The sequence below is a fragment of the Schistocerca serialis genome, chromosome 1 (genome assembly GCF_023864345.2).
Source record: "Schistocerca serialis cubense isolate TAMUIC-IGC-003099 chromosome 1, iqSchSeri2.2, whole genome shotgun sequence".
Lineage (NCBI taxonomy): Eukaryota > Metazoa > Arthropoda > Insecta > Orthoptera > Acrididae > Schistocerca > Schistocerca serialis.
In genome coordinates this window covers 371730980-371754723 of record NC_064638.1, presented here as the reverse complement: position 1 = coordinate 371754723, position 23744 = coordinate 371730980, and the positions used below count along the sequence as shown (strand labels likewise).

General features: G+C 38.5%; 1 protein-coding gene across 1 annotated transcript in view; it reads left to right on the top strand.

The window, feature by feature from the left end:
* The window catches only part of LOC126470620 (nucleolar complex protein 2 homolog), a 160892-nt gene that overhangs the window by 74041 nt on the left and 63107 nt on the right, over positions 1 to 23744 (top strand). The window contains exons 7-8 of the mRNA XM_050098583.1: positions 13403 to 13591; positions 16065 to 16184. Of these exons, the coding sequence (XP_049954540.1) occupies positions 13403 to 13591; positions 16065 to 16184 (309 nt within the window). The remainder of the gene's footprint in view (positions 1 to 13402; positions 13592 to 16064; positions 16185 to 23744) is intronic.

Sequence of the window (23744 nt, the reverse complement as noted above, 5' to 3'; positions counted from 1 at the left end):
CTTTTTGCCTGTTTCACTTACTGCATTTTTATATTTTCTCCTTTCATCAATTAAATTCAATATTTCTTCTGTTACGCAAGGATTTCTACTAGCCCTCGTCTTTTTACCTACTTGATCCTCTGCTGCCTTCACTACTTCATCCCTCAAAGCTACCCATTCTTCTTCTACTGTATTTATTTCCCCCATTCCTGTCAATTGCTCCCTTATGCTCTCCCTGAATCTCTGTACAACCTCTGGTTCTTTTAGTTTATCCAGGTCCCATCTCCTTAAATTCCCACCTTTTTGCAATTTCTTCAGTTTTAATCTACAGGTCATAACCAATAGATTGTGGTCAGAGTCCACATCTGCCCCTGGAAATGTCTTACAATTTAAAACCTGGTTCCTAAATCTCTGTCTTACCATTATATAATCTATCTGATACCTTTTAGTATCTCCAGGGTTCTTCCATGTATACAACCTTCTTTCATGATTCTTAAACCAAGTGTTAGTTATGATTATGTTGTGCTCTGTGCAAAATTCTACCAGGCGGCTTCCTCTTTCATTTCTGTCCCCCAATCCATATTCACCTACTATGTTTCCTTCTCTCCCTTTTCCTACACTCGAATTCCAGTCACCCATGACTATTAAATTTTCGTCTCCCTTCACAATCTGAATAATTTCTTTTATTTCATCATACATTTCTTCAATTTCTTCGTCATCTGCAGAGCTAGTTGGCATATAAACTTGTACTACTGTAGTAGGTGCGGGCTTCGTATCTATCTTGGCCACAATAATGCGTTCACTATGCTGTTTGTAGTAGCTTACCCGTATTCCTATTTTCCTATTCATTATTAAACCTACTCCTGCATTACCCCTATTTGATTTTGTGTTTATAACCCTGTATTCACCTGACCAGAAGTCTTGTTCCTCCTGCCACCGAACTTCACTAATTCCCACTATATCTAACTTCAACCTATCCATTTCCCTTTTTAAATTTTCTAACCTACCTGCCCGATTAAGGGATCTGACATTCCATGCTCCGATCCGTAGAACGCCAGTTTTCTTTCTCCTGATAACGACATCTTCTTGAGTAGTCCCCGCCCGGAGATCCGAATGGGGGACTATTTTACCTCCGGAATATTTTACCCAAGAGGACGCCATCATCATGTAATCATACAGTAAAGCTGCATGCCCTCGGGAAAAATTACGGCTGTAGTTTCCCCTTGCTTTCAGCCGTTCGCAGTACCAGCACAGCAAGGCCGTTTTGGTTATTGTTACAAGGCCAGATCAGTCAATCATCCAGACTGTTGCCCTTGCAACTACTGAAAAGGCTGCTGCCCCTCTTCAGGAACCACACGTTTGTCTGGCCTCTCAACAGATACCCCTCCGTTGTGATTGCACCTACGGTACGGCTATCTGTATCGCTGAGGCACGCAAGCCTCCCCACCAACGGCAAGGTCCATGGTTCATGGGGGGAGGACAGAACTATCAAAGTAAATTAAAATATGTTCAGTCATTGTAAACCTGAAACATTAAACATTTTTTATACATGTGTAACTTTATCCAGAGCCAAGCCAGTCAAGGATGTGGTTGTGTTTGTTTCTGTGTGTGGTTCAGGAATACACCGTCAGCGGTGACCTTAGGTCCAATATCTTGAAAATGCCATGCAGGAAATTGGGTGGCAGCTGTACATGTAACAATCATACAGCAAATATCAGAAAACATATGACATAATATATTCCCTGAAATTCATGTTGTACAACAAAAAATTTAATGTTGCACTCCTTATTGAAGAAAACAGAGGTACACAGATTTCAGCGAAGTCATTGTTATGATCACACAAACTAAAATCCGAGGATTTGGGGGAAAGCAGTCTAAGTACGTAATATATTTATTTGTGATATACATATCTTTAAATTGCCATCGAGTTCACCATCTGATATGATATGGATATCACATTGAAATACAAGTCGGTACTAGTTCCATACTCTGTCATAATATGTACAAGCTCAAAAGTGTGTCTTTGCTATATATTGTTCACATTCATTTAAATTATCAAATTCACATAGCTGTGGTTCCGGTTTCACCCATTTGAACAACAATACAGTCTGTCAGCCTCACAGCAGTTACATTCACAGCCTCATTATTCTTTTCCAAATCTTAGTGTGGAATGTTTGTGCTCATTCCATTTGGCACTGCCAAAATTCATGTTCATGGAGACAACAGCATTCATTACACACACAATTATATGATTTACACACACCATCTGTGTCAATGATTTTAAGCTTGCATTACGTTGTTTCTTTTCACGTACTGCTGTTTATGGTGGCTTCAAGTTCATAGACATTCTGATCTGTCAGTGTTGCATATGTATGTTGAAGTGGACTGACAAGGCAGCCAGTCCACAGTGACGGGTAGCCGATAGAAAGGCACGCGTACACACTCACGCCGACGGGCGTCAATTCTGGAACAGGATAACTATTGAATGGTAGCAAGAAAAGTACGTAGCTGCTTTATACTTAACTTTATTATTTGATGACTACAGCATTCTTCTTGAGACATTTATACTATAACTCTCAAAGTAGGTAAGGCTAATGGCGCCTTGCAAGGTCGTAGCCATGGACTTAGCAGAAGGCTATTCTAACTGGCTCTCGGCAAATGAGAGGAAGGCTTCGTCCGTATGGTCGCGAGCAATCTCCTCGTACAACTGGGGCGAGTGCTATATCGTCTCTCGAGACCTGCCTTGTGGTGGCGCTAGGTCTGCGATCACACAGTGGCGACACGCGGGTCCGACATGTACTAAATGGACCGCGGCCGATTTAAGCTACCACCTAGCAAGTGTGGTGTCTGGCGGTGACACCACATATGTATTGTCAGTCTGTGAGTACAGCTCAAACTGCATCCTCAGAATACGAGATATTCGAGACCACAGCTCCCAAATCACATGTGAAAATCAGGCTACATGAATGGCTATCTACTTATAATGCAAAGTCTCATCATAGTAACAACTAACCTAAACTGATCTAGGAAATAGCACCTTTGCTACATCAGAATTATACCTCTTTCACAACTTTACCTAGCAATACCATGAAAGGAACATTGTACCTGCTTAGCCCTGCGTGGCCCATTTACATACCAGTCTATTGTATAAAGGTCATGCACTGAGGCTCAAAAATTTTTTGCCACCTCATTGTGTTTCTCAAACTGGTTAAAACATCAATATCACAGACAAGAAATCTAATTATACACTACCTAAACACAAGGTAATGTGCATAAATTGCAGTGTTCAAAACTCAGCCAATTGCTTTCTCATATATAGGTTTCTGTTGAGCATTACTTCTGGTTTATCAATTTTTTAAACATGATCAACATAAAGAAATAAACTGGGTCCTAAAATCCTACCACTTACTGTATCAGCAGAAAGTGACTTCTATGCATTCAATGCAAGTCATACTTTGTTATCAAGGAGATTCTTAAAATTGCAGCATGCAGGAAAATAAATATATGTGTACATATGTTAGTAGTTCTACTAATGTTCTGTAGTTCATGACAATTGCTTGCTGACCACTAAAATTAACATCATGTTCACAAAATAGACTTACTTACAGCTACACTGATATGCACACTTTCACATACCACAATTACCTTAATTGGAAAAGTTCTTTGTGATTATCATACACTTTTATGTTGGGTCACAACATAAATATATGCTATATCAACAAAAACAATCAATTTTTGAAAACATCATGAATTGGATAGATAAAAAAAAAAAAAAATCTGCTCACCATGTGGTGGCGGGAGAACAAATGGGTATAAAATATTACATCTGCAGATATCCTATCTTTCACCTTTAAGCTCTCACGTTTTCAGATCTCACCCAATATGGTCTCCAACAATCAGTCTTTCTTTCTCATCACATCTGGTAAGTCTACATCTACATCCATACTCCGCAAGCCACCTGACGGTGTGTGGCGGAGGATCAGAATTGTACCTCTTCCACAACTTTACCTAGCAATACCAGGAAAGGAACACCCTGACCCGAGGTCCTGGGTGATTTTTCCAAACTCTGTCCCTTTTCCTAAACCACACCAGTCCTTTTCCTTCACTCCTCTTTTTTCCCCTTTAATCCTTCTGCCAGAAGCTTGTATACGTAATACCTGTTATATATGTGTTCTGCTGCTGCTTGGTCAGTAGATTTTTTATCTATCCAACAACATCATAAATATATGCTATTACTTATATCCTGCAAAGCAATCACTTTGAGTATTTACATTCACAGTCTATAAAGTACACATTACAACTTTCAGAGTTCAAGTTGTTCTTAGCACTTCATAGCAACATAACAATGTCCTTATTTATACATAATTGACTACAACTATGCTAAAAAAATAATTATTGAATATCTTCACCCAGTATATGTAGTATGAGGTATGAATATATATTTGATGTGGAAATACATCAAGCTGATATTCATAAGAATGAATTGTCCCAGGTTATTCTTCAGGACATTTCTGTACTTAAATAGAGGGCATTTCAGTTTGGATTGCTGGCTAGCATTTAGATAGTGAGATTCATTAACTTTGTTAATTACTTGGTCAAAAATACGTGGGCTAGAACTCAGGCTGCAGTGTGTGGTGACTGTCATCCTCATTACTAATGATTATCAACTTAATGTCTTGGTAAAATTACCATGAGCAGCATCCATTTGCAATAAATCCACAATTACATCCTGCCCATCGACTTTAATATTATGTTTTCCTGAGGAGAAGTCATGCTATTGTAGTGCCCCTCACAATCAGGAAGTCGATTCCTCAAATACAATCAACTATGATGTTATCTGTTACTAGAAATGTGCTTTGAATAGCTACATTTTCTAGCCTTAAAAACAAATGGGCCTCTATCTTTACGTTTTTTGACCTGGTACCAGTTGTCCCAGGATTTGCAAGTCATAACTGACAAAGTAGGTACTTTATATATAAAAACAAAGATGAGGTGACTTACCGAACGAAAGCGCTGGCAGGTCGATAGACACACAAACAAACACAAACATACACACAAAATTCAAGCTTTCGCAACAAACTGTTGCCTCATGAGGAAAGAGGGAAGGAGAGGGGAAGACGAAAGGAAGTGGGTTTTAGGGGAGAGAGTAAGGAGTCATTCCAATCCCGGGAGCAGAAAGGCTTACCTTAGGGGGAAAAAAGGACAGGTATACACTCGCACACACGCACATATCCATCCACACATACAGACACAAGCAGACATATTTGGTCTTTAAATATGTCTGCTTGTGTCTGTATGTGTGGATGGATATGTGCGTGTGCGCGAGTGTATACCTGTCCTTTTTTCCCCCTAAGGTAAGTCTTTCCGCTCCCGGGATTGGAATGTCTCCTTACCCTCTCCCCTAAAACCCACTTCCTTTCGTCTTCCCCTCTCCTTCCCTCTTTCCTGATGAGGCAACAGTTTGTTGCGAAAGCTTGAATTTTGTGTGTATGTTTGTGTTTGTTTGTGTGTCTATCGACCTGCCAGCGCTTTCGTTCGGTAAGTCACCTCATCTTTGTTTTTATATATAATTTTTCCCACGTGGAATGTTTCCTTCTATTATAAAGTAGGTACTTTGATAGATTCACATACTCTCTTATACAAATTAGTAGACAGCACATTCATGGCTGCAGTGGTATCCAAAGCAATCCCACATGTTCTTGAATAGCCAATAGTGATACTTGCTTTCACAGGATGACTAGTACATTCATTCAGTTCTTGATCTAACTTCCCATGTATGTCACTCCTGTCAGCATGTTTACATTATTATCACTGCCCCCATTCCTCCCTTTAACCATCATTCTAGGGATTAATGTGGTCGCCCTAGTTTCTTGGTTCAGAAATGGTAGAAAAGTTATAAATCTCTTCCACTTCATATCTGGAGTCCAGCTGTTTCATTTCTGCTCCTGCCTGTGATCCTGCCATTGAATTCTGATAACTGGGCCTGTACTGGTTATCTGCTGTTGTTGCGACTTCCTTTTGTCAGTGTGTGGTGATCTTGGTAGTCTGCTGTTGTAAGGCTAACATGATAAATTTGTCTGCTCTTCTTCACAGAACCCATGATGGCCATTGCCAAGATTGTCACTGATCCATTATTAGTACCTTATTAAATATTTGTTCAAAATGCCAGCTTGTTCCTGTTGTGATGTACATTACTTGGTCCAGCTTTCCCATCTATTTATATAATGTCATTTGAACCCTGACATTAACTCATCCAAGTTGATCACCAGGACATTAACCAATTTTTCTTTTAATTTGATGGGCAACTTAGCCTTGAGTACTTGTACAATATCCCTATTTGAGAGTGGTTTATCTCAATACTTGATTTTATTAATATACTTTTCAAAAATACTTTCTGAGATTGCTTTTTTTTAGATCAGTGGTTCTGGATTAAATAACTCTTTTCAGATTCTTTCCTGAATACCTGTAGACTTGTAATTAGCAAGGAAAGCACATTCAGAGCCTTTGTAACTGTCGCAAGATTTTGCTGCCTTCATGGTCCAAAGAGCAGCATCACCTTGGATGTACTGGCTAAGGAATGTGATCTTTCTCCACTCGTGAGTGAGACCAGTGTTGCCATAAGTTCTGGAAATCAAGAAATTTCAGACATTTCAGGGAAAGAAGGGAAATTCAGAAAAAAATACACTGGAAAATCTCATTTTTGCGCCAATGGATGAAAATGTTTGTTTGGAGACAATAGACAACATCACTGGCTGGGCACAGCTGAGTAGCTGCTGGGTTTCATGTGACCCTCCCAATTCCGTCCTTCCTACCGTTTCTCCTGTCCCCACCGCCCCCTTCAGTTTGCAGTCAGCACTGCCACCACTGCTTGCTGCTAGCCAAGCAGTTGCTGGTGAGAGTGACGGGGAGGTGTGGGGAGTGGTTTGTTTGTATCTCAGAGTATTCACACACGTTATCCATTGCACGGATTTATCAATGCGGTCTCAATTCAACAACACACTGTTGGTGACTTGTGACTGTGGGCATGAATAACTGATCTCACAGAACTGGATTTCCGCAAGAGGCAGGGCTTTGTGATCAAAACGTGCTCAAACCTCCTCCTTACACTATGTGATCAAAAGTATCCTGACACCTGGCTGAAAATGACTTAAAGTTTGTGGTGCCCTCCATTGGTAATGCTGGAATTCAATATGGTGTTGGCCCACCCTTAGCCTTGATGACAGCTTCCACTTTCACAGGCATATTTTCAATCAGGTGCTGGGAGGTTTCTTGGGGAATGGCAGTCCATTGGTCAAGGAGCGCTGCACTGAGGAGAGGTATCGATGTCGGTCGGTGAGGCCAGGCATGAAATCGGCGTTCCAAAACATTCCCAAAGGTGATCTATAGGATTCAATTCAAGACTCTGTGCAGGCCAGGCTATTACAGGGATGTTACTGTCATGCAACCACTCCGCCACAGACTGTGCATTATGAGCAGGTGCTTGATCGTGTTGAAAGATGCAATTGCCTTCCCTGAATTGCTCTTCAACAGATGGAAGCAAAAGGTGCTTAAAACATCAATGTAGGCCTGTGCTGTGATAGTGCCCTACAAAACAACAAAGGGTGAAAGCCCCCCTTCAAGAAGAACACGACCACACCTTAACACCAATGCCTCCGAATTTTACTGTTGACACTACACACCCTGGCATATGGTGTTCACTGGGCATTCGCCATACCCACACCCTGCCGTCGGATCACCACACTGTGTACCATGATTCGTCACTACACACACAAGGTTTTTCACTGTTCAATTGTCCAATGTTTATGCTCCTTACACCAAGCGAGGTGTTGTTTAGCATTTACCGGCATGATGTGTGGCTTATGAGCAGCCGCTCAATCATGAAATTCAAGTTTTCTTACCTCCTGCCTAACTGTCATAGTACTTGCAGTGGATCCTGATGCAGTTTGGAATTCCTGTGTGATGGTCTGGATAGATGTCTGCCTATTACACATTATGTCCCTCTTCAACTGTCGGCGGCCTCTGTGAGTCAACAGACAAGGTCGGCTTGTATGCCTTTGTGATGTATGTGTCCCTTCACGTTTCCACTTCACTAGCACATCGGAAAAAGTGGATGTTTAGAAGTGTGGAAATCTCGTGTACAGACGTATGACGCAAGTGACATCCAATAACCTGACCACATTCCAAGTCCGTGAATTCCACAGAGCACCCCATTCTGCTCCCTCACGATGTCTAATGACTACTGAGGTTGCTGATATGGAGTACCTGGCAATAGGTAACAGCACAAAGCACCTAATTTTCGAAACGTATGTTTTTGCGGATGTCCGGATACTTTTGATCACATAGTGTAGCATTTCTAGATACACAAGCTTTACTGATCCGGCTGTGATAAATAGCAGTCTAAGAGTTAACAAGACTAGAATCTCAAATACTTTGCAGACATTCTCTTTGCAGAGTTGTTTGAGTACTAAGGGCTATGACAAAGTTGAGAAAGAATTTGTAAAACTGCATGCTAAGCAAGAATTTTTGGATCTCTGCACAAACTTCAAGATAAGTGAGATGAGACACATTCACTTGGAAATATTTATTGGATGGTGATACCACCTGTCAGCACTTGTATACCTTTCTTTAAAAGAGTCTCATTCTGAGCCATGGTCAGAGCTATTGCTATGTAGAGCAAGGTTTTTACATTAATGATGAAGAGTGTATGATAGTCAACCAAATCACTGGTAGCCACATGTGAAGTATATGAAGACCTGGAATTGGCTGCTGGAGTCTTCAAGATTGATGTTAACAAGAGAATGATTTTGGACTATCACATTGCTTGGGATCAGCATGACAAGGCTTTAAGGCAGAAACAGTGTGAAGAAAATGAAGAAGCCGAGAGAGCTAGTTGGAAGAGGTCTATCATCCACCAAGTTAATGGACAGAGGGCCAAAAGGTCACAGATTCTCGCTGAGAGGGCCACTGAGCTGAGTGGAATTGACGAAGAATGAGCTTCTTCCACACAGGAGTTTTGGCTGTTTTCTGTGATTGATTTTAATTGTTTGTTTGGCTTTCTATTGGTTGACAAAATACTCAGTATTATTTGGTAGAGACAATGTCATTCTGCAGGCTCTAGTGCTGCCATTCTTATTTTTGAAACATCAATGTTATGTTATACAACATATTCGTTTATATTTCTTGTCCAAGGTTACGCATTACCTCGTCTGGAAACTTCATAAACCCTGAATGGAGAAAAGAACAAAAACTTGCTCGTAATTTAAGGTTTGAGTAAACTAATTAATAAAATCAGAGATCCTTTAACTGAAAACTTTCTTTTCAGATCAAAAATTTTGTAAAGGAGATGATAACTCTTTCTTCATTTGAAACTAGACTATATAACACTTTCGGAAATACAGAAGTCCTTATATTTATTGTCAGCTTACCTGTTTACTTACCCTTCAGATCTCAAAAATTTACCAGGGAAAAATGCTAAATCTGTATCAGCAAATAAAAGAATTGTCAGGGAATTTCACTTTGGGAAACTTGTGGCAACCCTGGGGACAGTACACCCCGAATGAGTGAATCAGTATGACACGGTGCATGCTGCATGTGTCAAGTAAAAAGTCAGGAATTGCATGTGCCATATTAGATTTTCTTCTAGTAATGCTGACGTTACCTTCAGGGCAGCCCGCATGTTTGTTCAACGGGAATTTGAGCTGAGGGTATTGCAAGTGCTGTGTTTTATTGTAACTCAACATAAACTGGCACATTGTGTCATTTCTATGTGTGAGTGATTTCTTATTGTATACATTTTCTTACATGTCCACAGTTTTCTTTTTAAGTGAGTTTTTTTTTCTCTTCTGGAATGGCATAACACTGTTCAGCAAAATCTGGCACTACAGTTTTTCTTAAACCTTTAAGTTCCATCTGGACGTGCTCTATATAGGCTTCTTGTTCAGACCAAACTTCAGTCAAGGTGCTAGTCAATGTGTCTTTAATTTTATTTTCAGTTTCTGCTTTATATGACTTAAGTTGTTCCTTAGCTTTTTCTTCACGTTCATTAAATTGTGTGTCAATTATTGTGACAGTTTGTTTACCCTTCTCAGAAGTCTATTTAGACAATTTCTTGGGTAGTTGACATCTATGTGCTTCAAACCGCTCCATTAAAATTCATTCCTGCTCAGTGGAAATATGATGGGAATTTGTTGACAGCATCTGCTACACTTCTTTGGCCTTGGGTAATTTCAGCAACTTGATTTGATAATTGGCAAACAGTTTGTGCTACCTCTGTCTGTGCTAGGGTAATTTCAGGAACTTGACCTGATATTGAATCCGCACTGATGAAATTTTGATTTTGCCTACTGCTTTAGGACAGTGGTGAAAAGAAATGTTTTCTGGAACATTTCCGCCATCTGACCAACTAGTTTGGTTATTGGAACTGTTGATTTTTCTAGTTGCAGGTCGTGCTAAACATTACTTAATTCGGTTGTGTCCACTTTTTCCTGTTAGGCAATCTGTACATCAGTAACAAATAGATAAAATATTGTTTCTCTGTTCATAAAATTAATTTATTAATCTCTTGAAATTATTCTAATTTCCAAGATATACACATATAATAGCAGCTAATATGAAGAAACATTCTGGCACTTTTTCGCACCCTCGAGTATTCTGCAGCCCAAGGCTGCCCTCTTGTCCCTGTAAAACTACTAATAATTAAACTGCTAATGAAAATGAATAATCCTGTTGGCCAAATGTTAAATATTGACAGTACTAGAGCAAACTCATATGCAAGCACAAGACAGAATAGGAATAAATTGTGCTTTTTTTACCCTCCAAAATTGGTTTTCTCCCTCCACTAGCTGTAGTCTTGTCTTACAAACTTTATCATGCCCTGTTTGTTTCTAGTGAATAAGTTTTTTTTTCTTTCTTTTTTTTCCCCTTTACAGCTTATCAGATTTTTGTTCATGAAATAAAGAATAGACAACAATTGTAATTACAAAAAATCATATATTTTTTACAGCTATTTTATTTCACCTTGTCTTACTGAAAAAATGTAACAGGGTAGTGCAGGCTTCTATTTACTGTTCTGTTATGATTGCCATTTCTAATATTGTTAACTCTTTCTATATGATGCCATTGACTCCGTAATTTTTTTTTTTTTTTTCACCTTAGCATCATCAGCAGAATGCTTTCCTTTAGTGTGTCTTTTCATTCTAGGGGGGAAAAAAAAGTCACACAGGTCAAGGATGGGTGAGGAATGAGGGTCATACCACTTGTAGTCAAGAATTGTCATACAGACAGGACTGTGTGGGCACTGGCATTGTCTTGATGAAAAAGCCAGTTGTCCAACTACCACAAATCAGGCTGCTCCCACCACACACTGTTGTGCAATCTTTTTTCAAAACTTCCAAGTAGAGAACTTGGTTAATCTCTCATTTAAAAAAAGCAAATCAGCATTTTTTATGTTTGACTTCACTTGACAAGCTTTCTTGAAGTCTTGCACTGGATTGATTGACACTGTGATTCAGGATTGTAAGCATAGCACCAAGTTTCTTCACCTTTGATAATTTTTTTTTTTTTAAATTTATAGCACATTGAGACTCTTCTTTCAAAGCACAGCATGCTTTCATGTGACCTTGTCTTTGTGCAGCAGTCATGGCATGAATTTGGTAGCCACTCTTTTTCATTCCTAAATCTTCCGTCACAATTCATGCACTTAACTCCATGTCACTCCTGACAGCTCCACAATTTGTTCAGTAGTCTGTCATTGATCTTCGTTGATGATTGCACGAATGTTTTCAACATTATCAAGTGTTCGGGCCATGAAAGGATGATTAGAATGAGGTTTGTCATCAACTGACATTTCACCATTTCTGAAAAGGGTAAACTGCTCAGACACTTGAGTTTTCCCCATATCGATGTCCTTGTAAGCCATTTTAACATTTCAGAAGTTTCTGTTCCACTTTTTTTGAGCAAAAACCAGAATTTCACCGCCACACACTGTTCAGGAACATGAGCAATTGCGAAAGCGACAGTCACACAAAGCAATTTTCACTATAAACTCACTTGTTTTGACATCCTTCAGTGGCAGCACTCTGCTTTCTGATGAGAATATTTGCTCCATGTGCTCCTAGTGGCAAAATGTGGAACTACAAAAGCTCTGACTGTCAAAAAATGAGTTCAGTTTCTTTTGGGATTCTCTTGTATGTTGAGATAGGAAAAAAAGAGAGAGAGAGAGAGAGAGAGAGAGAGACTGTAATATAGCAAAGAAAGAATACAAATTTTGCATTGTATCAATGTTGTTAGATATTAGCTCATTGGTGTCACTAGAAATTGATTATGACTATATAAATGGGACATTTTTTACATCCCTCATCACTGTGTTCAAATATTTTCGTAGCAGAGAGTCACCAGAAATGTAGGTTTTGTGCAAACTGTCAGTGGCTATTTCCACATACAGTTGAGTATAAACACATGAAATAAATAAGCCGATATTGAACTGGAAATGGATAAAATTATTTTAGGCTGTGAAAGAAAAGATAGTAAGAGGAGTGGAAAAACCTATCAGTCCATCTCCAAGCTAGAGTCAGCTGCGGCAGATAGAGACAAAGTCTAAATATTAAACAAAACACAGTCCAACAAATAGCACTATTTGCTACACAAAGCACACGGAGTTCACTGTTGAATGCCAGTGTAGGTAGACACCAAAATGGCTACTGCAGGCCCACTATCGGCTTATGTGGCCAGCTCATATGGTACACTTGTACCAGTCAGCTCATGGCATCACTGCCAGACATCATCATAGTTACAAGACAATGAGAAGGGAGGAGGAATCACCTGATAATGATAAGTTGTACATTGTCAGAGTTTTTATAGCTCATATGGTTAAAACAAGGCTGAATGCCACCATATGAAACTAGCTGGTTGACATAAAAAATCTATTATCATGAAAGAGGAAAATAAATTGTGGTGGGATTTCAAAATGATAAAAATAATGTTGTTGTTTTGGGAATTTAATTAGTAGGATAATCTGAAATCATTACATCATGTATTTCTGTTGTGCCCCGCTGCCCCAATATATTGCGGAATGAGCTGCACATGCAAATAGAAATTTAATTGTCTACGCCAAATACACGTTGCCCAGAGCCTCGCTGTAATATCTTGTGATTATTTGCTGAATTGAATTGAAGTACATGGTTTTTATTTATTTTGATTACTTGAATGTTAAATATTATAAGAGAAAATCATAATGTGTAAGATATTACAAATAATAAAACACTATACCTGCAACCTACATTAATATAATACTGTAGTATAGTTCTCACAATTAAGTATTTACATAAATGTTCCTTTATATTCACTATGAGTGCAGAAGAAGAAGCAAAATGTTTCTGTATTGTTGGTGGAATACATAAATATCTGCATCGTTTTCTTGTTTCAGATGATGTACATGGCATTCATAAAAAACTCAAAATTTGTCTCACCAAACACATTGCCTGCAGTTAATTTCATGAGACGATCACTCACCGAGCTGTATAATTTAGATGAAAACATTTCATACTACCACGTTTTCCTCTACATTCGTCAGCTTGCTATTCACCTTAGAAATGCTATTACTGTTCAGAAAAAGGTAAATATACTGATTTCTAACTATTGAATGTTCAGAGAAAAGTTACTTTGATCTTTCTATCATATTAGCATTGGGCTCTGTCAGAACTAAATACAATTAAGAAAAATACTTTATAATTCTAGAATGAGATTTTCACTCTGCAGCGGAGTGTGCGCTGATATGAAACTTCCTGGCAGATTAAACTGTGTGCCCGCAAAAGGCAAAGGTCCCGAGTTCGAGTCTCGGTCGGGCACACAGTTTTAATCTGCCAGGAAATTTCATAGTTTATAATTGTAAATGGTACTTGTTATCTGTGAAAGGACAAATTTAGGAACTGTGGCCTTTAATGTCATCTAGCCATTTTACGAAATATGTTTTTTCTTTCGTCTGAAATCAGAATAGTTGACTAATTCAGTACCATAATATACACAGAAGAATGTGAAAAATCGATGCATTTTGCTTAGATTGACTCACTTTGGTCATAGTACTGCTCTCAGAAATAATTTCTGTACTGTCAGCATGTGTAAGTCATTTGCACAATCTATAAATTAATATGCCTCATAATTATTGTCGTAGTAAGGTGCAGTTGAGATCATTTGCTATATAATTTTCAGATAACTTGGCTCCATTTGTTTCCAGAAACAATATACCTATTCAGAATTATTAAATTGTGTGTGACTGGTGAATTATGCTTGTTCAGTGAGCTCAAAATGATTTAATTTTAGTTGACTGAATTCTCTCTCTCTCTCTCTCTCTCTCTCTCTCTCTCTCTCTCTCTCTCTCTCTCTCTGTGTGTGTGTGTGTGTGTGTGTGTGTGTGTGTGTGTGTGTGTGTGTAAATTTAGATTTCTTTTATAATTTATGTCATTGAATTCTGTATATTACCTGATAAAGCTAGTCTTGTTTTGTTAACTGCTGATCTAATGAATGCTGAGGATGATTGATTGTAAACTGAATGTTTGTGAGAAGATAAAATTATTTACCAGGCTGAAACCTAAATCTAGATAGCTGATTTTTTTTTTTTTTTATAGACAGTGCTTTCCTGATCAGTCCATCTCAAGGTATTAGCTGCTACAGGTTTTGATACTTACTAAAGTTGCTATCATGTAGTGTTCCATGAACTGTGAATGGAACATTCTGCCTACTTTTTGGTAATAAGCAAATGAGCCTGATAATTTTTTTATTTCTTCATCTCTGAATGTACTGTCATTTATTTCAGTTGTCTTATGTTGTATTGACACATTTTGGTTACAGTCAGATCTTTATTTTTGATGTAATGATAATTTTATCTGAATATCTGGACACATGCTGTTGAAGCACATTAGCAAAAATTTGGGAACATCTTAAAACAGTTTAAGTGTATTTTCCTTTATTGTAGTTGAGCACAGTGATGAGAAAGATTATGCAGATCAGTTGCAATGAGGTTGCAGTTGCATAGTTGTGGGAAATTTCTTTATAATCTGAAGAAGCAATTCTATTTACATAGCTTTCAACCAGTGCTATGACTATGACTGACTTACTCGCGTACTTCTCCCATAATCTTACCAGATGCAACTGCAACAGTTGCTCAGGAACACACCATAATAAATTACCACTTCTTTCATGTCTTGCTGTAATTGCTACTTTCAACAACTAACCTTCTTTTGCGTTATGACAGGTTTCTTACATTTTTCTGCATTAGTGGCTAATGTAGTGTTCTAAAGGTAGCAGTTGTTAGAATGGCATCCTCATTGGTATATATTCAGTTATATTTCTATTGCTGGTGGATGTTCTAGAAGTTAAAACATTGTATGTCTCTTGATTGTTTCTCTGTTGATTGTTTTGTATAGTTGAACAAGCTTGGAAACTTTTTATCTCGTTAACTTTTCATCTTATTGTCTTTAAGCTAATTGGAAAGGTTAACGCAGTTATGTTGTAAAAGATTCCAGTTTCACTCAGATTTTCTTTACATACTTCTTAAGCCTGTACAAAAGGGAAACCAGCTACTGAATAACAGTCTCCAGTCCATTGGATGATAGTTATATTGTCCACTTTTGTCTGGCTGTGGTTTCACTAATACAAATTTCCTATCCCATATCTTTGCAAACTAGATTTCTTCTGGTGTTATACAGATCATTGAAAATATCCCAATAATTTAATAACAGAGCCATACAAATCTCAAACATTTGGATCCTTGCCATTATGCTTTTTCTTTAGCTCTCATTGTGTTTATCTATTCATCTGAGCTGTCCAAAACATTGCATTGTGTAACATTAAGCAGAGGAAATTTTATGGCTTGTTTGTGCAGTTATAACAATCTGTTGATTATAATAACAGCAAAAGAGTAGTTCATGAAATGAAAATTCAGTCTTGTTGAAAGATGGAAATGATTTGAAAATGTTTATGTCCAGAAAACTAGAAGCCTGTAACATTGCAGGAATGGTGAAATTGTTACCATTTGTGCACGTTTATTAAGTGAAAATATATAGTTTCATTCAAGTATAAACAATTTGCAGGAAAACAGACAGGCAGTCTGTAATTGGCAATTCATGCAGTCAATTCATCTGTGGACTGACCTCTTGGGTGCATCGGTCAACAAACCACAGCTGCAACAACTTGTATATCCGTTAGTACAGGTAAGATTTTGTTTGTATAACAGTGTTTACATATGACAATAGCAAGAGAAATGATTAAAAACCACGAACAAGACAAATGGGCCTGAGAAATAGTGATGCTGCTATTGATATGTAATGCAGGTTTCCATTCTTCTCTAGGTGACTGATATTTCTGCTGCGCTCTAAATTGAAAAGTAGGCACAGCAGGGGGGAAAACTGGCAACCATCAGAACAAAAAGGGGGAAACAATTGCTTTTGGCTGTTGAGTTTGGAAGATATTGTTATGAATAATACAAACTCCGTGTCACATTGTGTGCGCTTGAGCATCAGTTAAGCACTATCCTGCATGGGAATGCTCCTAAAATGCTATTCAAACAACAACACCAACTACATCAATGCATACAGTTTTAGTCAAGGAACCATGAAAACTTTGGGTCACACTGATTAGATTGAAAATCCACTTCATTTGTGAATGATATATCTTTTATTGCATGATTACTTTTGGAGGCCTGAAGCTCCATTGTCAGGTGCCACACACCACAACAAGAAGAGGGGTAGGACATGGGGCAATGTGTTGTTAACTTTACAAGAAAAACAAGTAAATCCTCAGGTAATGGCTACTACTCACATTGTTTGTTACCGTATTTACTCGAACTAAGCCGCACTTTTTTTCCGGTTTTTGTAATCCAAAAAACCGCCTGCGGCTTAGAATCGAGTGCAAAGTAAGCGGAAGTTCTGAAAAATGTTTGTAGGTGCCGCCACAACTAACTTCTGCCGTCGAAAATATGTAGCGCTACACAGGCTTGCTTTGCAGGCACAAAGATAAATACTGGCGCCAAAACCTCTGCGTCAGTAAAAAAAAAAGGGGGGGGGGTGGAAGACGAACTTTTTTCTCCGCCCCGAGTTTCGACCACTGCATTTTCATACATTATCCAACGAGACAACGAAGTAAATACAAATTCTGTATTGTTCATCTGCGAATGTAGCAGCATTTCAATGTACTACGAAAATCTGACTGGCAAGACTGTTTGGGGTTTTTGTCAATATGGCTAACTCTTATGTTCTGATTTTTTTCCTACCTGTGAGAAGAGATGGTTGCTAATAGGAACTTTTATGAATTGTGAATCACATGTGGTAGTCTCTTCACCATAAGAATAATACGAATATAAACATTTTGCGATGTAGTCTTTCATGTTTGCTGCTATCTCATTTAAATCCTATCTGCCTAATAAACTACGAAACTAGAGTGAGACAACAGCAAACGCGGAAGAATACACATATCATGTCATGTTTATATTTGTATTATTCTTATGGCTAATAGTGATACAGTCAGAAATGAAGCACGGCCATTGACTAGATTTTTAAATCTAAGATGATCAATTTCTGTGCAGAATGCAATGTAATGTACTAAAGCGGCGTCTGCAAAGATTTTCAATGGGGAAAAATTTTCGCTAAACTCTCGTTCAGAACATCTTCTATCATACGCAGTCTATTATTTGGTTCTTATTGATCATTATCAAAGAAAGCAGCAGTGTAAGTAACAACAAATAGCAGTCTCTTGCCTACGCTGCGGTAGCGCGCAGAAAAGCAAACCATGCCGCGAGCGGCGACAGGCCGTGAACACGCACTATCAGAATGCGACAAACAATGCATCACACAGTATAGTAATGCATTTTCAGCTTAGAGTGATGTTAACACCTATAACAAAGAAAATGGCACTTATCAGATCAAAGAAAAATAAGCAATCAATTCAAACCAGACGAAGCACGTGAAAAAGGAAGGGTACCTGTATCAATACGGACGGAGCGCCTGACGCATAGCAATGGCTACCTTGTAAAGCTTAACTGCTAAGCTTACGACTTGAACCAAACTACTGTAGTTGTATCGTCATTCATTCGACCTAAATTGTGTCTCATATTAAAATGGACCAACTTTGTTTCGATTTGGAGTTGCGGCCTAAAACTTTTCTCTCTTCTTGAATTTCGAGCCTCAAATTTCAGGTGCAGCTTAGATTCGGGAAAATTTTTTTTCCTTGATTTCGAGTCTCATTTTTCAGGTGCGGCTTAGATTCGAGTGCGGCTTAGATTCGAGTAAATACGGTAAGTCACGGGTGTGGGACGGGCAGCCCAATTACGAAATATGCACTCACACTTAGGAGACATTTGGAACTGCAACAGGAGAAACAACAGTAATTGCCATGCTAAAGAGAAGACATGCCTCAGATCAAAAGTAAAAATATAAACATCTGCAGTTTTCACATGAGCAGTGAGAGTAGTTGTCTTACCAGCTGTGTGTGGTGGAGCACGCAACTGGCAAATGAACTAATGATGTTGGGGACAGAAAATCAAACTGGACCATTCACTTCATATATATAAGACTCGGACAATAAGGATGAAACAGAACCCTAGTATTGTGGTGTCACCGCCAGACACCACACTTGCTAGGTGGTAGCTTTTAAATCGGCCGCGGTCCATTAGTATACGTCGGACCCGCGTGTCGCCACTGTCAGTAATTGCAGACCGAGCGCCGCCACACGGCAGGTCTAGAGAGAGTTACTAGCATTCGCCCCAGTTGTACAGCCGACTTTGCTAGGAAAGGTTCAATGAGAATTATGCTCTCATTTGCCGAGACGATAGTTCGCATAGCCTTCAGCTAAGTCAATTGCTACGACCTAGCAAGGCGCCATTTATCCTTTGCTATGTATCTAATGAAGCATGTACAGTAACAAGACCAATGTTCACCAATTGTGGATTAAAGTTAAGTATTCCAGCAGCTACGTACTTTTCTTTATAGCATTCATTACGTATCCTGTTTCAGACCTCACGCCAGCCTGCGTGAGTTTAAGTGCGTGCCTTTCGGTTACCCATCACTGTGGATTGGCTGTCTTGCCAGTCCACAACAAGTATAAATCAAAACATATAATTGTAATACACCCAAAAAAGAAGGAAAGAAAAAAATCTTTCGTACTAAAATGAAACCCAATATTTAGGCAACAAAAATTGGGTAAAGCATACAAAAAATTGTATACTAATATGAAGAAATGCCATATTTAAGAAATAATATAGGATGAGAGAGAGCAGTGAGATCGTACAATGTAAACCCACCTGCCTCTAGTTCTCATAAAGACAATAAAATGTAACAAAGCTACACTAATGACCAAGAGTGGCAAAAACAGAAGCCAGCTCTGTGCTAACGAGCATCTGATGCGTGTGCTCATGGGTTGTAGAAGATGGTGTGAGCTAAAAGGTATGAAGTCAAAAGTCAACTAGATGTCGGACATAAAAGATTGAGATATATAAACTTAAAAGTGTGTGACTACATGTCAACAAGTACCGATAAAAAACAACCTATGGTTAAATGCTTCACATGCTCATTAGCCCAGAGCTGGTGTCTGTTTTTGCTACTCTAAGGTGTTAATCTATGTCACAATTGTCCATAGGAGCAGTACTCCCTTTAGCGTGGCAATTTCTGTTAAGTGCAAGTGCATCTTTCGTAATTGGGCGTTCCGTCCCACACCCATGACTTACCAAGCTATGTGAGTAGTAGCCATTACCTGAGGATTTACTTGTTTTTCTTGTAAAGTTAACAACACATTGTACCGTGTCCTACCCCTCTTCTTGTTGTTGTGTGTGGCACCCAACAATGGAGCTTCAGGCCTCCAAAAGTAATCATGCGGTATAAGATATATCATTCACAAATGAAGTGGATTTTCAATCTAATCAATGTGACCCAAAGTTCTGATTGTTCCTTGAATAAAATTTTGTGCATTGATGTAGTCGGTGTTGCTGTTTGAATAGAATTTTAGGAGCATTCCCATGCAGGATGGTGTTTAACTGTTGCACAAGTGCACACAATATGACACAGATGGGGTTACATTATATGATCTAACCACTCCCTCAACATATTTTATTGCCTAAATAGGGCATTTTTTTAAATTTTAGTATAAAGTTTTTATATGGAGTACCCAATTTTTGTTGACTAGATACTGGGTTTCATTTTATTATGAAAGGGTTTTTTTGGTGTGTATTACTGTAACATTTATCAAACAGTGGAAAATCCAGGATGGAATGTAACAATATTATAAAAAGGAAAGTCGCTACTCATCATATAGCGGTGATGCTGAGTCGCAGATAGGCACAACAAAAAGAATGTCACAAATAAAGCTTTCGGTCATTAAGGCCTACATAAAAAATACACTCACACTCACATACTCACACATATGCAACTCTCACACATGACTGCAGTCTCAGGCAACTGAAACTACACTGCCTGAGACTGCAGTCGTGTGTGCGAGTTGCATTTGTGTGTGTGTGTGTGTGTGTGTGTGTGTGTGTGTGTGTGTGTGTGATCTACTGTTGACAAGGACCTTAATGGCCAAAAGCTTTTTTTGTGACAGTATTTTTGTTGTGTCTATCTGCGACCCAGCATCTCCGCTATATGGTGAGTAGAGACTTTCCTTTTCATAATATTGTTACTGTAACATTTTTGTGTTACACCATGGTTCTCTTTCATTCTTATTGTTGAAGGCCTTATATTTATGTAAGTGGACAGTCCATTTAGTACTGCAGTTTTATAATTCCTGTGGTTTTATTTCCATCCCCACCCACAGTAGTTCATATGCCAGTTCCCAGCATTGTTATGCCCAACTGGTAAACCAGCAGGCTGTTCATGAAGGCACTCCTCTCAGTGCTATGGTACCTAAGTGTGAATGTTTATGTTCTTGCTTTTGATCTGAGACATGTCCCCCCCTCCTAGCATTCTGACTTGTGTTGATTCCCTGTTGCATAGATGTGGGACAGATCTTTTTTTGAGTAAATAGTCCACCCATCCCACACCCATGACTTGGGGAAATCGCATTAATAGTAACCTTTAACTGAGTCTTTACTGTTTTTCTTGTGACATTCTTACTGGATGATGGAACTTTGTGTCTGAAACTGTTCATGATTTTCAGCCTAATCAATACTTCTCAATGTTTCTGACCAACAGTAAGCCTGTTGAGCAGTGATTCAGTACTTGGAACAAATGGTTGTTGTATATTATGAGTGCTCCAAGAATTTTTCCCATAGTGTAAGTCAGGTGCTTGTGCATAGCTGCTCATATGATTCCTTTTTTTCCACTTTTTATTGTGATTTATTCAATTCATGTTCATGTAAGTAATTCCAACTTTTTGTTATTTAACTTTATATATGATTCTTTCAGTGTAAGTATGATAAGTATTTATGTAATGATTGTGTTTGTAGTAGCCTAAAATAATCTCACTATTTTTGGTTGTTAAAGTCATGAAAAAATTAGTTTAATGGAGGAACTTATCTTTTTTACAAGCAACAAATAAATTATTAAAAACCATGATTTAAGATATCTAATTCCATAGAATATACTGTAGTACATTGGTAATGTGTATTAGGAAATTTCATTTGCTCATAAATCAGAATTCTTACTTACTTACTTATCCGTGGCTTGGGCCTTAGTGTCCAAATGCCTGCTCCACACTCCTCTTCCATCATTCCTGGTTGCGAGCCTTCTGCCACCACTCGCCTGCTCCTAGTCCAATATCCTCAGTGTCCTTGTCAATATTGTCTTTCCATCTTGTCCGTGGTCATCCCCGGTACCTCCTTCCAGCTACAGCTTCCAGAAACACATCATGGGGTATCCACTCTTCATTCATCCTTGCTACATGTCCAACCCAGGTCAACCTTCTTCTTCTTCTTCTTCTTATTCTTTTTATAATGTCAGGCTGTGCATAAATCTCTTTTAATTCTTTTTTTTCCCATTCTCCTGTTTGTGAATCTATCACAGGACCATATATTTTTTGGAAGATTTTTCAGCCGAAAACAAGTAGTTTCCCTTCATCTATTCTTCTAAAGGTGAGGCTTTCACAACCGTACATAACCACTGGCATAATCATACTTTGGTACAGCCTGATCTTAAAACTTCTTGACAGAGATCTTTTCTTCAGCACATGCTCTGTTGCTTCCGACAATTCTTGCATTTATTTCAATTTCACAGTGTTTCTGATCACTGTAGAGACTACCAAGGCATTTGAAAGTATTTGACCTTTTGAATTGGAGACTGTCCACCGTCAGCAGGTCCCCATCTCTCGCTGACTTGCTCAGGACCATGTATTCTGTCTTATCTTGACTGACTTGCAGGCCTGCCCTACTGGCAATATTGCAATACGAGCCTGCCATTCTTTTGAGTTCTTTTCTACTACCACTGATTAGGATTATATCATTCGTGTATGCCAGTCGAGTCATTGACGTGTTGTCTAGGGGTATTCCAATGGGGTCAGTTTTCATAAATTCTCAGTCTATTTTTTTCTAGCATAAGGTTGAATAATATAGGGGAGAGGGCGTCTACCCCTCTGAGGCCGGTTTGAACTTCGAACCGTTCTGGTAGACTGGTACTTGTCTGCACTTTACAGAGTGTTTGTTCTAGCCACATTGCCACTAAGTGCATTATTTTAGATGGAAACTGAAATTCCTTTAGCACTCTGATTATAGTACCCATGTGTATGCTGTCTAGGCTTTTTTGAGGTCAATGAAGATCATGTGCAGGTCTGTATTGTATTCCCAGCATTTCTCTGTTGTTTGACGTAGGGTAAATAGGTGGTCCACTGTTCATCTGTTGCGTCTAAACCCACATTGGTAGTCTCCTACAACTTCTTCAGCAAGTGGTAGTATCCTATTTAGGAGGCATCAGAATTCAAAGGCATTAATTAACTTTCCAGTTATTTGCTTTATTTTTGCAAGCCACAGTATGGTCATGAATAAAACAGTAAACCAGAAAGTGAAAAAGAAATTTCTTTTACTTCCATCTATTATCACAAAACATTTTGGATCTTAGACTAACGGTTTCAATCAGCCAAATTTGGTGTTGTATTTTGCCAATTCCCCCCCCCCCCCCCCCCCCCCCTCCAAATCTATATGTATTCTGACCAAATTTGTGTGGTTTTCTTGTTTGGTTTTTTGCCCCAAATTTGGTGTGTCTCCAATATTGACAGCAGTTGTTTTTAATTTATTCCTACACAAATTGGTGTTGCTCTTTTTTTTTTTTTTTTTTTCCCCCAAGTGCGCCCCCCCCCCCTTGCAAATTTAGTGTTGACTTTTTTCCAAATTCAATGTTGTTTGTTGCCAAATTGCGTGTCACATTTTGCAAAATTTGGTGTCTTTTCCAAATTTGATATTTTTTTTTCAAATTACATGTTGTTTCTTATTAAGTTTCTTCCTTAAATAAGTTTTTTCTTTAGTTGGTTGTCTCTTTGCCAAATTAGGTGTTGTTTTTGCAATTTCAGAGGCTTTTTTTCCATGTTTTAATGTTATTTTTGCCAAACTCTTTTGCCAAATTTGTTGATCTTTTTTGTCAATATCAGTGCCATGTTCCTCATCACATCAAAGTTTGTTGCACAGGAAATGATCTATCATTTAATATTACACAGCCTAGAGGATATTAGAAGTCAAAATGCAATTTTAACTTTCAATGACTATCAGTTACAAATATTATTTAATTGCATAGATAAAAAATCTACTCACCAAGCCACAGCGAAACACACACACACACACACACACACACACACACACACAC